This window comes from Lithobates pipiens, unplaced genomic scaffold, assembly GCF_037356315.1.
Source record: "Lithobates pipiens isolate NorthernLeopardFrog02 unplaced genomic scaffold, aLitPip1_a1.2 Scaffold_88, whole genome shotgun sequence".
Taxonomy (NCBI): Eukaryota; Metazoa; Chordata; class Amphibia; order Anura; family Ranidae; genus Lithobates; species Lithobates pipiens.
The window spans coordinates 859390-871602 of record NW_027507912.1 but is presented as its reverse complement, the minus strand read 5'-3'; the positions used below and the strand labels follow the sequence as shown (position 1 = coordinate 871602).

The window sequence follows — 12213 nt, the reverse complement described above, 5'->3', positions numbered from 1 at the left end:
TGAGGGGCTCCCACCATCCCTGTGCTGTGCTGACTTCCTCCTGGGGGTTCTTATTATGAGGGGATCACACCATCCCTGTGCTGTGCTGACTTCCTCCTGGGGCTGCTTACGGTGCTGCTGTCAGCGCTGTATGTCACGGAGCTGCTGTCAGCGCTGTATGTCACGGAGCTGCTGTCAGCGCTGTATGTCACGGAGCTGCTGTCAGCGCTGTATGTCACGGAGCTGCTGTCAGCGCTGTATGTCACGGAGCTGCTGTCAGCGCTGTATGTCACGGAGCTGCTGTCAGCGCTGTATGTCACGGAGCTGCTGTCAGCGCTGTATGTCACGGAGCTGCTGTCAGCGCTGTATGTCACGGAGCTGCTGTCAGCGCTGTATGTCACGGAGCTGCTGTCAGCGCTGTATGTCACGGAGCTGCTGTCAGCGCTGTATGTCACGGAGCTGCTGTCAGCGCTGTATGTCACGGTGCTGCTGTCAGCGCTGTATGTCACGGAGCTGCTGTCAGCGCTGTATGTCACGGAGCTGCTGTCAGTGCTGTATGTCACGGAGCTGCTGTCAGCGCTGTATGTCACGGAGCTGCTGTCAGCGCTGTATGTCACGGAGCTGCTGTCAGCGCTGTATGTCACGGTGCTGCTGTCAGCGCTGTATGTCACGGAGCTGCTGTCAGCGCTGTATGTCACGGAGCTGCTGTCAGCGCTGTATGTCACGGAGCTGCTGTCAGCGCTGTATGTCACGGAGCTGCTGTCAGCGCTGTATGTCACGGAGCTGCTGTCAGCGCTGTATGTCACGGTGCTGCTGTCAGCGCTGTATGTCACGGAGCTGCTGTCAGCGCTGTATGTCACGGAGCTGCTGTCAGTGCTGTATGTCACGGAGCTGCTGTCAGCGCTGTATGTCACGGAGCTGCTGTCAGCGCTGTATGTCACGGAGCTGCTGTCAGCGCTGTATGTCACGGTGCTGCTGTCAGCGCTGTATGTCACGGAGCTGCTGTCAGCGCTGTATGTCACGGAGCTGCTGTCAGCGCTGTATGTCACGGAGCTGCTGTCAGCGCTGTATGTCACGGAGCTGCTGTCAGCGCTGTATGTCACGGAGCTGCTGTCAGCGCTGTATGTCACGGTGCTGATGTCAGTGCTCTGTATTACGGTGCTGCTGTCAGTGCTCTGTATCTCCTGCACCCTCTTGTTTGCCTACCCTGGTCCCTGACCTTCCCTCTCCTCCATTGCCTTCATTAGCTCCATAGTCCTGAATTGTCAGAACAATTTCCCAAATAAAAAAAAAATGCTTGTAGTTATCGATCCCAAATTCACCTCATACATGTATTATGCTATTGTCCAGGTGGTGGGACTACGTGCTACCCCCTAATAATTACCCCGTGGCCGCAAATTCGACCTAAAGGTTTGCGAAATTCGCCTCCCATTGAAGTCAATGGAGCCCGCGGCGAACGGTCGTTTTCGCGAACGTTTGTGTCCGTTCGCGTTTCGCGTTCGCGAAACGTCCCGTCGGAAGTTCGTCCATCACTAGTTAACAATAGTAATTGTGTAATTACCGGGAAAAGAAATAGAAACCGTAGTAAAGGAAGAATAAATGTCTTCTGAAGATTTTGTTTTCTTGACGTACCTGAAAATTGCAGACTCTAAAAAACATAGAAAATGCATACCATTCTATGTTGGTTTTAATGAATGCGCGATCAGTCCGAAGACTACTGAATAATGTAAAACATTCCCATATATTCTCTTTTACTACAAGTCCTCAGAATGCAGAACCCCCTCCCCCCCCCCACATACAGAACATCATCAGATCTGTATTAGTTATGGATTCCCCGATATTACAACTAGTGATGGACGAACGTTTCGCCCGGCGGTCGTTTCGCGGCGAATTTCCGACATTCGCGGTCCGCACGTTCGAACGCCTTTTTCCGTCGTTCGCCGCGGCGGACTTACGTGTTTAATGTATACAAGAACTTTAACCTTTGGTGACACGTTTATCATGTGATACAGGACAGCCAATTGAGACATGACAGCACATGGACACTTGTACATTCCCCCTAACCTATAAATACACCCGATCCGGTGGCCATTTTACATTCTTTCTTCTGTTACGATAGGGACAGGTTCCTGTGTGGAGTAGGGAGAGATAAACCACTAGCTATTTGGTACACAAAAGTTCTTTTCAGGACTGGTATAGGTGTTAGGTGTTGATAGGTTTGCTGTGCTGCTGATTCTTGCAGCAGCCTGAGTGTCTTTTGTTAGTTTAGAGAAAGGGAAAGGACGGTGTATGCTACAGGGACAGCCAGATTAGTCTTTCATCATCATCATCATCATCATCATCATTAGCTGTTACTATCAAGGTCCACAAAAGAGCTGTTCCAGTAACCACTAATCGTTCTCTTTTTTTGCCAATTTGTATAGGGACAGGAAGGAAGCAGTGTTGTCAGGCAGTGAGGGTAATTTTAAAGACTTGCTGTTATTATTAGTTCCACAAAGGTTCTTTTCAGGACTGGTATCAGTGGTACAGTAATAGGCTTGTACATGTATAATATTCTTTCTTCCAAATATAGAAAGGATATTATACTTGACTGCTGCCCTTCTGCTGCAGTCTGCTAAACATTCACAACTCACTTGTTCCACAAAAGTTCTTATAAGGACTGGTAACTTGGTATAGGGTGCTACGGTACATAGGCTTGAGTGCGGTACAGTCTGCTGTTCTGTAAGGACCGCTATCGGTCCACAATAGATAGGGTTGACGTGCACCACTGCTGACCGCTGCCCTATACTGCAGCAGTCCTTCAGCGGTATAGGGACTGACGTACAGTCTGCTAAACACTAATACACAACCTGCTTGGTCCACAAAAGTTCTTATAAGGACTGGTAACTTGGTATAGGGTGCTACGGTACATAGGCTTGAGTGCGGTACAGTCTGCTGTTCTGTAAGGACCGCTATAGGTCCACAATAGATAGGGTTGACGTGCACCACTGCTGACCGCTCACCTATACTGCAGCAGTCCTTCAGCGGTATAGGGACTGACGTACAGTCTGCTAATCACTAACACACAACCTGCTTGTTCCACAAAAGTTCTTATAAGGACTGGTAACTTGGTATAGGGTGCTACGGTACATAGGCTTGAGTGCGGTACAGTCTGCTGTTCTGTAAGGACCGCTATCGGTCCACAATAGATAGGGTTGACGTGCACCACTGCTGACCGCTGCCCTATACTGCAGCAGTCCTTCAGCGGTATAGGGACTGACGTACAGTCTGCTAAACACTAATACACAACCTGCTTGGTCCACAAAAGTTCTTATAAGGACTGGTAACTTGGTATAGGGTGCTACGGTACATAGGCTTGAGTGCGGTACAGTCTGCTGTTCTGTAAGGACCGCTATCGGTCCACAATAGATAGGGTTGACGTGCACCACTGCTGACCGCTCACCTATACTGCAGCAGTCCTTCAGCGGTATAGGGACTGACGTACAGTCTGCTAATCACTAACACACAACCTGCTTGTTCCACAAAAGTTCTTATAAGGACTGGTAACTTGGTATAGGGTGCTACGGTACATAGGCTTGAGTGCGGTACAGTCTGCTGTTCTGTAAGGACCGCTATCGGTCCACAATAGATAGGGTTGACGTGCACCACTGCTGACCGCTGCCCTATACTGCAGCAGTCCTTCAGCGGTATAGGGACTGACGTACAGTCTGCTAAACACTAATACACAACCTGCTTGGTCCACAAAAGTTCTTATAAGGACTGGTAACTTGGTATAGGGTGCTACGGTACATAGGCTTGAGTGCGGTACAGTCTGCTGTTCTGTAAGGACCGCTATCGGTCCACAATAGATAGGGTTGACGTGCACCACTGCTGACCGCTGCCCTATACTGCAGCAGTCCTTCAGCGGTATAGGGACTGACGTACAGTCTGCTAAACACTAATACACAACCTGCTTGGTCCACAAAAGTTCTTATAAGGACTGGTAACTTGGTATAGGGTGCTACGGTACATAGGCTTGAGTGCGGTACAGTCTGCTGTTCTGTAAGGACCGCTATCGGTCCACAATAGATAGGGTTGACGTGCACCACTGCTGACCGCTCACCTATACTGCAGCAGTCCTTCAGCGGTATAGGGACTGACGTACAGTCTGCTAAACACTAATACACAACCTGCTTGGTCCACAAAAGTTCTTATAAGGACTGGTAACTTGGTATAGGGTGCTACGGTACATAGGCTTGAGTGCGGTACAGTCTGCTGTTCTGTAAGGACCGCTATAGGTCCACAATAGATAGGGTTGACGTGCACCACTGCTGACCGCTCACCTATACTGCAGCAGTCCTTCAGCGGTATAGGGACTGACGTACAGTCTGCTAATCACTAACACACAACCTGCTTGTTCCACAAAAGTTCTTATAAGGACTGGTAACTTGGTATAGGGTGCTACGGTACATAGGCTTGAGTGCGGTACAGTCTGCTGTTCTGTAAGGACCGCTATCGGTCCACAATAGATAGGGTTGACGTGCACCACTGCTGACCGCTGCCCTATACTGCAGCAGTCCTTCAGCGGTATAGGGACTGACGTACAGTCTGCTAAACACTAATACACAACCTGCTTGGTCCACAAAAGTTCTTATAAGGACTGGTAACTTGGTATAGGGTGCTACGGTACATAGGCTTGAGTGCGGTACAGTCTGCTGTTCTGTAAGGACCGCTATCGGTCCACAATAGATAGGGTTGACGTGCACCACTGCTGACCGCTGCCCTATACTGCAGCAGTCCTTCAGCGGTATAGGGACTGACGTACAGTCTGCTAAACACTAATACACAACCTGCTTGGTCCACAAAAGTTCTTATAAGGACTGGTAACTTGGTATAGGGTGCTACGGTACATAGGCTTGAGTGCGGTACAGTCTGCTGTTCTGTAAGGACCGCTATAGGTCCACAATAGATAGGGTTGACGTGCACCACTGCTGACCGCTGCCCTATACTGCAGCAGTCCTTCAGCGGTATAGGGACTGACGTACAGTCTGCTAAACACTAATACACAACCTGCTTGGTCCACAAAAGTTCTTATAAGGACTGGTAACTTGGTATAGGGTGCTACGGTACATAGGCTTGAGTGCGGTACAGTCTGCTGTTCTGTAAGGACCGCTATCGGTCCACAATAGATAGGGTTGACGTGCACCACTGCTGACCGCTGCCCTATACTGCAGCAGTCCTTCATCGGTATAGGGACTAAGAGTTTTGTCACAGGGTCATTTAAAAAATGACAGGCAGAGGAAGAGGCAGGCCCTTCCGCAGGGGTGGTAGGGGTAGGGCAGGAGCAACAGGCTTGAGCCAAAGTGGGAAGTTGCAGAAGGTGCGTTCAATTACTTTAAAGGATGCACCAGACTTGGTTGAGTGGCTCGCTCAGCCTTACTCTTCTGCACCCTCCTCATCCTCTCGATCTGCACCCTCTTCTTCACTCTCTGCTATGTGCACCCCCAAAGACACTACCACCAACAACACGACCACCACCACCACCACCACATACCTTCCGCTTGAGTCACTGGAATTATTTTCCGATCCATATCAAGAGGACATTTCTGATGCGCAGCCACTCTTGGTATTGGATCAGGAAGAGGAGGTAGCAACAAGCGCTACTCAGCAGTCTGACGCCAGTACCCAGATCAGCCCAAGGAGGAGGTTGGTCCCCGGTGTTGCTGCCTACTCCGAGATCTCTACTTATAGCGGTGGGGAAGGTGACGTTGATGATGACGTGTCTAGTGATGTCACGTGGGTGCCCACAAGAGAGGAAGAGGAGGGGAGTTCAGAGGGAGATATGGACCAGCAGATAGGGAGGAGAAGCAGCAATGACTTACATTGCACAGCAGGGACAAAGCAGACTGCAAATGTATCAGGAGCGAGTCATCGACCATGTACGGTCACATCTGGCGCTCCCAGGACACCGGCACATGGCTCCGCAGTGTGGGCTTTTTTTAACGTGTCCGCTGCTGACAATAGCGTTGCCATCTGCAATCTTTGCAGTCAACGCGTTAGTCGCGGTAAGCCCAATACTCACCTAGGGACGACCGCCTTAAGAAGGCACATGAGCAGCCATCACCGAGCCCAGTGGGAGCAACGGAACACACAAAGCCACACTGCAGGCTCTCACCGTCCAGCCTCGTCTTCTACTTCTCCTTCTCCTCTCTCCTCACAATTGTCCTCCACTCCACCTTCCATCACGCCAAGCTCACATTTTTCTGCAAAAAGGCAGGCTTCCGTGGGCCTAATGTTTGAGCGTAAAAAAATGATGACGCCGGATAACCCTCTTGCCCAACGGTTGGCGGCTGGCTTGTCAGAACTCATAGCCCGCCAACTACTGCCATATAAACTGGTGGACTCGGAGGCCTTTCGCAAATTTGTGGCCATTGGAACACCACAATGGAAGGTCCCAGGAAGGAAGTATTTCTCAGAGAAGGGCATCCCAGAGCTATATGGCCATGTTCAGCGGCAAGTGAATGTATCTCTGGCACACAGTGTCGGTGCCAAGATACATCTGACCACAGACACGTGGTCTAGCAAACACGGGCAGGGAAGGTATATCAGTTTTACTGCCCACTGGGTGAACCTTCTGACGGCCGTCAAGCATGTAACCCGTGGCACCCGTGTAGATTTGGTTTTACCGCCACGGATTGCATGCAGGCCTGACTCTTCTTCTCCTCCTCCTACTCCATCCTCCTCCCTCTCCTCCTCAGCTGCCTCCTCCTTTTCCGCTGCTAGCGTCTCTTCCACTGCACCGCCCAAGCTCCCCAGAACCTATTCCACATGCCAGGTGAGACGTTGCCATGCCGTGCTGCGTCTGTTGTGCCTGGAAGCAAAGAGCCACACTGGCCCGGCACTCCTTTCAGCTTTGCGTTCACAGGCAGATGAGTGGCTAACACCGCTCAATTTGACAGTTGGTAAAGTGGTGTGTGACAACGGTGCCAATCTGCTTAGCGCATTGAAACAGGGCAAAATCACGCACGTGCCGTGCATGGCACACGTCTTAAACTTGGTCGTGCAGCGATTCCTTGTCAAATACCCTGGGGTCCAGGACATCTTGCGGCAGGCAAGGAAAATCTCGGCCCATTTCAGAAGATCTTACACGGCCATGGCTCGCCTTGCTGACATTCAGCGGCGACACCATCTGCCGGTCAGACGTCTTATTTGCGATTGCCCGACGCGATGGAACTCAACCTTCTATATGCTTGATAGGCTGCTCCAGCAGAAACGTGCAGTTAACGTCTACCTGTATGAACTCTGCGAAAGAAACGGTTCTGGGGAGCTGGGTTTTTTTTCACCGCGCCAGTGGCTGCTCATGCGCGACACATGCAGACTTCTGCGGCCATTTGAGGAGATCACCAAACTGGTCAGTCGCAGCCATGGCGCCATCAGTGACATGGTACCTTATGCCTTCTTTCTGGAGCGTGCATTGCGTCGTGTCATTGATCAGGCTGTGGAGGAGCAGGAGCGGGAAGATGAGGAAGTCGCAATGCTGGATGAATTCCCAGGGGGGGCTACTCTATCTGAGACAAGTCAACAACAGGAGTCTGATGAGGAGTCAGAGGAGGATGGTGCCGGGGCGGATGAGCAGGAGCAAGAAGAGCATGCTTTAAACCTTTCTGGGATCCCTGTTGTGCGAGGATGGGGAGAGGAGAATGAAGAGGACGACATTATCCTGGATGATGAGCAGGAGCCAGGCCACCACACCGCTTCCACTTTAGTGCAAATGGGGGCCTTCATGCTCCAGTGTTTTAATAGGGACCCCCGTATAAAAAGCATGAGGGTCAAGGACCAGTACTGGGTGGCAACGTACTTAGACCCCCGGTACAAACACAAAATGGCGGAAATGTTACCGCCGTCGCAGAGGGCTGTCAGAATGCAGCACTTCCAGGCCTTGCTTCGAGAAATGCTGCATTCTGCTTTTGCGTGCGCTGGCAGAGGAGCAATTCCCACTCCCAGAGAAGGATTTGCGGGTACCAATCCAACAGCGCCTGCAAGAAGAGGCCGGTTTGAAGATGTGTTGGTGACTTCGGATATGAGGTCATTCTTTCAGCCGACCCATCGACAGGTGTCATCCGGATCCAGCATCAGGGAACGCCTAGACCGTCAGGTGTCCGACTACATTGGGTTAACGGCCGATGTGGACGCTCTGAGGAGTGATGAACCCCTAGACTACTGGGTGGGCAGGCTTGACCTCTGGCCAGAGCTTGCCCAATTTGCAATCGAACTGTTGGCTTGCCCCTCATCCAGTGTCCTGTCCGAAAGGACGTTCAGCGCAGCAGGGGGGATTGTGACCGATAAGCGTACTCGCCTAGCTCACCACAGTGTTAACTACCTCACATTTCTAAAAATGAATGAGGCATGGATCTCGGAGGAATTCAACACATGTGACCAGTAGACCATGTATATGTCTATAAACTATTTTTTTAATCAAGCACACAGACCTTCTTAATTCATTTGGCTCACTTCCTTGACCCAAAAAAGCACACCGTACTATATGCCCCTACCCTCCTCTTTGAAGAGGTTGAGCGGTGTCATATTTCTACTGGGGCTGCTTATGATATCCCTGTGCTGTGCTGACTTCCTCCTGGGGGTTCTTATTATGAAGGGATCACACTATCCCTGTGCTGTGCTGACTTCCTCCTGGGGGTTCTTATTATGAGGGGATCACACCATCCCTGTGCTGTGCTGACTTCCTCCTGGGGCTGCTTACGGTGCTGCTGTCAGTGCTGTATGTCACGGTGCTGCTGTCAGCGCTGTATGTCACGGTGCTGCTGTCAGCGCTGTATGTCACGGTGCTGCTGTCAGCGCTGTATGTCACGGTGCTGCTGTCAGCGCTGTATGTCACGGTGCTGCTGTCAGCGCTGTATGTCACGGTGCTGCTGTCAGCGCTGTATGTCACGGTGCTGCTGTCAGCGCTGTATGTCACGGTGCTGCTGTCAGCGCTGTATGTCACGGTGCTGCTGTCAGCGCTGTATGTCACGGTGCTGCTGTCAGCGCTGTATGTCACGGTGCTGCTGTCAGCGCTGTATGTCACGGTGCTGCTGTCAGCGCTGTATGTCACGGTGCTGCTGTCAGTGCTCTGTATTACGGTGCTGCTGTCAGATGCCTCTATCACGGTGCATGTGTCATTCCGGTATGTCACGCTGCTGGTGATCATCTCCTGCACCCTCTTCTTTGCCTACCCTGGTCCCTGACCTTCCCTCTCCTCCATTGCCTTCATTAGCTCCATAGTCCTGAATTGTTAGAACAATTTCCCAAATAAAATAAAAATGCTTGTAGTTATCGATCCCAAATTCACCTCATACATGTATTATGTCATTGTCCAGATGGTGGGACTACGTTTTACCCCCTAATAATTACCACGTGGCCGCAAATTCGACATGAAGGTTTGCAAAGTTCGCCTCCCATTGAAGTCAATGGGGCCCGCGGCGAACGTTCGGTTTCGCGAACGTTTGGGTCCGTTCGCATTTCGCTTTCGCGAAACGTCCCGTCGGAAGTTCGTCCATCACTAATTACAACTATAATAATAAATGTGAAAGGACTGGTAGAAATCATGACACTGCCAAACACAAACAAGTATGTACAATGAATCAATAAAATGCATTACATTATCAGATCTGCATAGGATTATGTAACTAAATTGAAAAAATTATATATATATATATATATATATAGTCATGACAGAAATACCGGCATGTACTATGAATCAAGAAAGAAAATATTGTGCTTCTCATCCGTTTGCCTTCAGAAATATATTGAAAAACTTCTAAATAAATTAAATTATCTGCAGTGCTATAAATAACTAGATCCCGCCCCCTCATGTCTCCCATCAGGTCCGCCCAGCTTTACAACCAGAAAGCAAAGAGGTCGGCAAACAAGTACATTTCTTTCCTTTTCAAAATAATGTTAATAAACATTAAATTGAAACAGGCGTTTGTTATGAGTGTTAAGCATTCATCTTCTGTGTGTAATCTCCAAGAATATTGTCTAAACTGACCACTCTCTGCTTTACTAAAGAAATGTAAGAACACAACTAAATGATTCAAAGTTTTAACCTACTGGGTAGAACATGGATTTATAAAGAGATTGTACAATCAGCACTCAGGATGATGTAGTGATTTGTGGAGATGGATGCGGTATGTAGTTCTTTGTATGAGAAGGTGGGTGGCCCTGAGAAGGGCCTTTGTGTAGATGAAGTAGGTAGGTGTCTATGAGGGTTTAGCCTCCGAATCCGTAGAGAGTGCGCCCCTGGCGTTTGAGAGCATAGACGACATCCATGGCGGTGACGGTCTTCCTCTTGGCGTGCTCGGTGTAGGTGACGGCATCGCGGATGACATTCTCCAGGAAAACCTTCAGCACTCCGCGGGTCTCCTCATAGATGAGTCCGGAGATGCGCTTGACACCCCCTCTGCGGGCCAAACGTCGGATGGCGGGTTTGGTGATGCCCTGGATGTTGTCCCGGAGCACCTTCCTGTGCCGCTTGGCGCCTCCTTTCCCCAGACCCTTCCCTCCTTTACCGCGACCAGACATGACGAAGGATTTTCTGCTCAAACAGAAACTGAGCTCCGCTGTCTGCCTGCCCTCCTTATATACAGCCTGGGCGGACCTGATTGAAACCTTCCGGGGAAAGAGGCGGAGTCACACCCATCCATTACAAAATAATAGAGAATGTAATTCCTGTAGTCAGATACATTAATGCAACAGCAATTACATGTCCAGAAGATTCATTTATTCCTTCTTCTCAATTATTTATTTTCTATTTATACCTGTAGATTACACGGAGAATATGAATCTTTAATACTTCATAACAGAAAAACAAACAGCAGTTTCAATTATTCATAGTCATTTCATATTTATAAAACATTATATTGAAAAGGAAACAAAGAAACACATTGCTTCCGACATCTCTTCTTCCTGTGTGTAAGGCTGGGCGGACCTGATGGGAGACACAAGGAGAAGGGGCGGAGTCTTGTCATTTATTACACTGCAGAGAATTTCATTTATTTAGAAGCTTTTCAATATTTTGCTAAATGGAAACGGATGTGATTCATCGGAAGCTCAACATTCCGAGGACTTGGAACAAAAGAGAACATATGCAAATATTTTAGATTATTCAATAATCTTCTGGATCCATTTTTATTCAGGACTCATCCCCCATTCACTGAGAAAACAATATAGAATTGTTGCATTTATAAGGCTTTTTAGAGTCTACAATTTTCAGATATATAACAGAACAGACACATTAAAACAGAAATGAATCTTTAGAAGACAGATGTATTCTTACGTTATCACAGTTTTCTTTATATAATTCCGAGATTACACTGAAAACATTCATCTGTCACATCAGAACAGAGAACACAATCACCAGTTACCACTGTTATTAACAATTTCATGTTTATAAATGGTTACTAAAGACACATAAAGTCCCACTTTCCTGTTTCTAAGACAAAGCCGACCTGAGAGAAGCCTGATAGAAAGGGGCGGAGTCACAGCTATCCAATAGTCTGCAGATAACTTATTTTACTTTGTAACTGGAAATCAGCAAATTGTTAACAATGTTTCTAGAGAAGACTGATCTGAAATGAAACATTTGTTTTATTGATCCATAGTACATATGTATCTGGCAGTGTTATGATCACTACTTATGTCTACCAGTTCCTAAAAAAATATATATATATATATTGTAGTTTTAATATGGGGTGAATCCATAATTGCTACATGTCCCAAAGAGGGAACATTAATTATCGGCCAGTTCCATGATCCTATACAGATCTGATGATGAAATGTGTAATACTATATTTGCCATGATATAGAAAGCTAGAGATCTATGAGAGAAGTCATCTCACTATCATGTTCTGTATGTAGCGGTGGGGGGGGGGGATTCTGAGGACTTGGAATAATAAAGAACATATGGAAATGTTTTATATTATTCAATAATCTTCAGATTCCATTTCCATTCATTCCGGACTGTACATAAAGCATTGATGATATTCCCATTCTTCCTTCTACCTGCTTTTCTACACACATTCTCATCAGAAAACAATCTTTTCACATCTCCCACTACAATCATCTTCACATTAGATGAGTGAAGGCCTCAGGGGGTGCGAGGGGCTATATTGCAGGTACCCTGGACAGGTAAGTGTCCTTATTAAAAGTCAGCAGCTACAGTGTTTGTAGCTGCTGACTTTTAAACATGTATTTTTTTGT

The 12213-nt window shown here is 48.3% G+C and overlaps 1 protein-coding gene across 1 annotated transcript; it reads right to left on the bottom strand.

Moving 5' to 3' along the window:
* Positions 1-10167: 10167 nt before the first annotated feature.
* On the bottom strand, positions 10168-10573 carry LOC143973653 (histone H4). Its single transcript, XM_077474511.1, has one exon. It carries the CDS (start codon positions 10534-10536, stop codon positions 10225-10227), a length of 312 nt encoding a protein of 103 aa, XP_077330637.1. The 5' UTR covers positions 10537-10573; the 3' UTR covers positions 10168-10224.
* Positions 10574-12213: the final 1640 nt, after the last annotated feature.

What these genes read in the sequence shown, in the direction of transcription:
- LOC143973653 (XM_077474511.1), bottom strand. Translation starts at nt 10,536, where the DNA reads ATGTCTGGTCGCGGTAAAGGAGGGAAGGGTCTGGGGAAAGGAGGCGCC.